The sequence below is a fragment of the Palaemon carinicauda genome, chromosome 18, assembly GCF_036898095.1.
Source record: "Palaemon carinicauda isolate YSFRI2023 chromosome 18, ASM3689809v2, whole genome shotgun sequence".
NCBI lineage: Eukaryota > Metazoa > Arthropoda > Malacostraca > Decapoda > Palaemonidae > Palaemon > Palaemon carinicauda.
Window position 1 is genome coordinate 111434715 of NC_090742.1, and position 5000 is coordinate 111439714.

Here is a 5000-nt window from a genome sequence, read left to right on the forward strand (position 1 = left end):
TTCCTTATTTCCTTCTCTCACTGGGCTTTTTTTCCCTGTTAGAGCCCTCATGCTTATATCATCCTGCTTTTCCAACTGCAGTTGTAGCTTAGCAAATAATAATAATAATAATAATAATAATAATAATAATAATAATAATAATAATAATAATAATAATAATAATAATAATAATAATAATAATAATAATAATAATGAGCATAGCACATCATATATGATCAGTTCAATAAGTACTGAGAAAAAATATACTATGAAAATTTAAAAAATTTTTGCACGACAATTAAAAAACTATAGGAGTTCAGTTCTTAATAAAAAAAAAAAATCTACACTGATACTCCAAAGCCGCACAGATCCTTCCATAAAGTGTATAATTACGCCCACGAATCTGTAGGTGCTTAGAAGGGATTTCCACGTTATCGCCTTACAAGGGAAAGGAATACTCGTTCAACAGAAAAAAAAAAAAAAATACTGTGTTTTCATAATACTGTAAGCCTTTTCATTATGCTTTATAATGCAATGAATTTTTTTTATCATTGCCTTCGCCAAAGCGATGGGTATGTATTCACCCTTTTCTGTTTGTTTGTTGTGAGCAATTTTACACAATAATTACAATACCAATTTTGACCAAACTTGGTAGGTATGATGGTAATGACCCAAGGATGACTCTGTACCATCTCGATATTTAGTTTTTTATTCATTTTTGTTTGTTTGTTTGTTTGTTTGTGTGCAGCTTGACAGAAATACTATTGTACCCATTTTGACCGGACTTGGTAGTCATGTTAGGTATGATCCAATGATAAATCTGTAACATTTTGGTTAAAGTACAAATACGCACCAGTACTTTGAAGATAATCGCAGTTAAGTAAATGGCCATTATTTTATTAGTTTACTTTTTTCTTTGTGAACAACATTAGGCGAAAAATACGGAACCAATCTCAACGAAATTTGGCGGATATGTGGGATTTGATCAAAGGCCAAATCCATCAAATTTTGAAGAAAATACATCGAAGTACAAGTAAGCAGTGGAGTTAAGAGTAAAATAGGACTGCTTGGCGGGGCCAAGGCTTGCTATTCTCTACTGAGCGCACCTCTAGTCTTCATCTGGAAACATAATACTGTTTTTTGGGGGTGAAATACAATACATTCATTAATTACTTACTCCTTTCAGTTATAAAATTTTACACTGCTACATATTATTACTAAGATTTAGAATTATGAAACATTTAAACCATAAAAATTTTATAGATTATGGCAGATTTTTTTCTTTATTTTCAATATTTCTAGTCTAATGTTTTTTTTTTATTCTTTCATATATATATATATATATATATGTATACTGCATATACATACACGCACACACACACACACACATATATATATATATATATATACTGTATATACACACACGCACACACATATATATATATATATATACATATACATACATACATATATATATATATATATAGCATATATATATATATATACATACATATATATAAATGCATATATATATATATATACATATATATGAATGCATATATATATATATATATGTGTGTGTGTGTGTGTGTGTGTATGTGTGTGTGTGTGTATGTGTGTGTGTGGCTGGTTGGTGTGTACAAAATTGTCCTGTCACTGGTCGTTCTGTAGGACATTGCCCAGTAGCTGGTCAGTATGTAGTACTTTTTCCTATCACGGGTCAGTCTGTAGGACATTGTCTTGTCCCGGATCAGTCTGTAGGACATTGTCCTATCGCTGGTCAGTCTGTGAGACATTTTTCTGTGGCAGTTTGGTCTGAAGGACATTGTACTGTCATGGGTCGGTCTGTAGGACACTTTCCTGTCACGGATAGGTCTATAGGTTGGTCTGTAGGAAATTATGCTGTAGCTTTTCGGTTAGTAGGACATTGTACTGTCACTGATCGGTCAGTAAAATAGTGTCCTGTGGCTGGTCGGTCTGTAGAACATTGTCTTGTTGCTGGTCAGTCTGTAGGACATTTTCCTGCCACGGGTCAATCTCTATGACATTTTCCTTTGGTTGGTCAATCTATAGGCCATTAACCTGTGGCTGATCTGTCTCCAGGACATTGTTCTGTAGCTGGTTGGTCAGTAGGACATTGTCCTGTCACGGGTCGTTCTGTAAAAGATTGTCCTATGGATGGTCAGTTTGTAGGACATTGTCCTGTCACTGGTCGGTGTGTAGGACATTTTCCTGTCCAGTGGGTCTGTAGGATATTTTCCTCTCACTAGTTGGTCTTTAGGACATTGCCCTGTCACGGGTCAGTCTGAAGGACATTGCCCTGTCATGGGTTGGTGTGTATGACATTTTCCTATCACATTGTCTGTAGGACATTTTTCTGTAATGGGTCAGTGTGTAGGACATTTTCCTGTCACAGGTCAGTCTGTAGGACATTGTCCTACAACTGGTTAGTCTCAAGGTCATTGTCCTGTCATGGGTCGGTCTGTAGGAAATATTCCTGTCACGGGTTGGTCGGTAGGACATTGTCTTGTCACGGGTCGATCCGTAGGAGATTTTCCTGTCATGGGTCGGTCTGTAGGACATTGTCCTGGAACTGGTCAGTCTGTAGGTCATTGTCCTGTCATGGGTCGGTCTGAAGGAAATATTCCCTTCACGGGTTGGTCGGTAGGACATTGTCTTGTCACGGGTCGATCCGTAGGAGATTTTTCTGTCATGGGTCGGTCTGTAGGACATTGTCCTGCAACAGGTCAGTCTATAGGTCATTGTCCTGTCATGGGTCGGTCTGTAGGAAATATTCCTGTCACTGGGCTGTTGGCAGGATATTGTCCTATCATGGGTCAATCCGTAGGACATTTTCCTATCACTGGACGGTTTGAAGGACTTTGTCCTGTTGTATTAGTGTGCAAGAAATTTTCGTTTTACGGGTCAGTCTGTAGGACATATTCTTGTCACAGGTCAGTTTGTAAAACATTTTCCTGTCCTGTGTCGGTTTGTAGGATATTTATCTGTTACGGGTCGGTCTGTAGGACATTTTTCTACCGTGGGTTGGTCTCTAGGACGTTTTCCTATCATGGATCGGTCTGTAGGACATTTTCCTGTAATGGCCATCTGTAGGACATTTTCCTGTCATGGGTCAGTCTGTAGGACATTTTCCTGTCACTGGTCGGTCTGTAGGACATTTTCCTGACACAGGTTGGTCTGTAGTAAATTTTCCTGTCACGGGTCAGTTTGTAGGTAATTTTCCTGTCATGAGTCGGTCTGTAGGACGTTTTCCTGTCACTGGTCGGTCTGTATGACATTTTCCTGACACAGGTTGGTCTGTAGTAAATTTTCCTGTCACGGGTCAGTTTGTAGGTAATTTTCCTGTCATGAGTCGGTCTGTAGGACGTTTTCCTGTCACTGGTCGGTCTGTATGACATTTTCCTGACACAGGTTGGTCTGTAGTAAATTTTCCTGTCACGGGTCAGTTTGTAGGTAATTTTCCTGTCATGAGTCGGTCTGTAGGACATTTTCCTGTCACTGGTCGGTCTGTAGGACATTTTCCTGTCGCAGGTCGGTCTGTATGACATTTTCCTGACACAGGTTGGTCTGCAGTAAATTTTCCTGTCACGAGTCAGTTTGTAAGTAATTTTCCTGTCATGAGTCGGTCTGTAGGACATTTTCCTGTCACTGGTCGGTCTGTAGGACATTTTCCTGACACAGGTTGGTCTGTAGTAAATTTTCCTGTCACGGGTCAGTTTGTAGGTAATTTTCCTGTCATGAGTCGGTCTGTAGGACGTTTTCCTGTCACTGGTCGGTCTGTATGACATTTTCCTGACACAGGTTGGTCTGTAGTAAATTTTCCTGTCACGGGTCAGTTTGTAGGTAATTTTCCTGTCATGAGTCGGTCTGTAGGACGTTTTCCTGTCACTGGTCGGTCTGTATGACATTTTCCTGACACAGGTTGGTCTGTAGTAAATTTTCCTGTCACGGGTCAGTTTGTAGGTAATTTTCCTGTCATGAGTCGGTCTGTAGGACATTTTCCTGTCGCAGGTCGGTCTGTATGACATTTTCCTGACATAGGTTGGTCTGCAGTAAATTTTCCTGTCACGGGTCAGTTTGTAGGTAATTTTCCTGCCATGAGTCGGTGTGTAGGACGTTTTCCTCTCTCTGGTCGGTCTGTAGGACATTTTCCCCTCACGGGTCGTTCTGCAAGGCATTGTCCTGTCATGGGTCGGTCTGTAGGATATTTTCCTTTCACGGGTCGGTCTGTAGGACATTACGCTGTAGTGGTCTTTCTATAGGACATTATCCTGTGGTGGTCTTTCTATAGGACATTATTCTGTGGTGGTCTTTCTCTAGGACATTGTCCTGTTGCTGGTCGGTCTGTACGACAGTGTTTTGTAGTTGCCCTCAGTCACTCTCGAGCGACCTTTGAACTTTCAAATGTGGTATCTAATATGACCTTCATAAGACAATAAGAAAATTTTCCTCTGGAATTTTGGGTGGATAATGGATCGCCTCACGGTAGCAAAATCTCAGTAGCTATTGTCTTTTCAATTTAGTGTCATTGAAAACATTTAAGGAGGGAATTGATTAAACGACTAGTAACAGTAATAACCGCATTCGTTAGAGATTTATTTCACGATGAAAAGATGCAATAGAAATCGAGAATATCAGTGGAATAAGTCAATTCGTTGATAACAGTTGTTGAATGGTAATGCTGTAATTAACATAAATGTATATATTCAAGGAATCATTGAAACGATATGTTTCAAACAGTAATGATTAATATCGTGAGAAATGTTTTCCATTATAACTTTTCATTTATAAAGGTATAATTTTGTAAAGCGGTCGTTTCATTAGAATTAGAGCGAAGGAGTAAATCTGTAAAAACAGCTACAAACTTGGAAATAATCATGGATCGATATAACAATCGTAACGGATGGTATTATAAAAAAGATTATACCAAAATTCATATATAGATTCAAGAAAAATCTTCGGCAGTCATTGGGCTGGACTCGTTAAAAGCAAAATATATA

The 5000-nt window shown here is 38.8% G+C and overlaps 2 protein-coding genes across 2 annotated transcripts; both read right to left on the reverse strand.

Moving 5' to 3' along the window:
- Positions 1–2256: 2256 nt before the first annotated feature.
- LOC137657492 (adhesive plaque matrix protein-like) lies at positions 2257–2832 on the reverse strand. The gene has a single exon (XM_068391831.1). It carries the CDS (start codon positions 2830–2832, stop codon positions 2257–2259), a length of 576 nt encoding a protein of 191 aa, XP_068247932.1.
- Positions 2833–3047: 215 nt separating this feature from the next.
- On the reverse strand, positions 3048–4238 carry LOC137657494 (adhesive plaque matrix protein-like). Its single transcript, XM_068391832.1, has one exon. It carries the CDS (start codon positions 4236–4238, stop codon positions 3048–3050), a length of 1191 nt encoding a protein of 396 aa, XP_068247933.1.
- Positions 4239–5000: the final 762 nt, after the last annotated feature.

Coding starts and splice junctions, on each gene's coding strand:
- LOC137657494 (XM_068391832.1), bottom strand. CDS start 4,238: ATGTCCTACAGACCGACCCGTGAAAGGAAAATATCCTACAGACCGACC.
- LOC137657492 (XM_068391831.1), bottom strand. CDS start 2,832: ATGTCCTACGGATTGACCCATGATAGGACAATATCCTGCCAACAGCCC.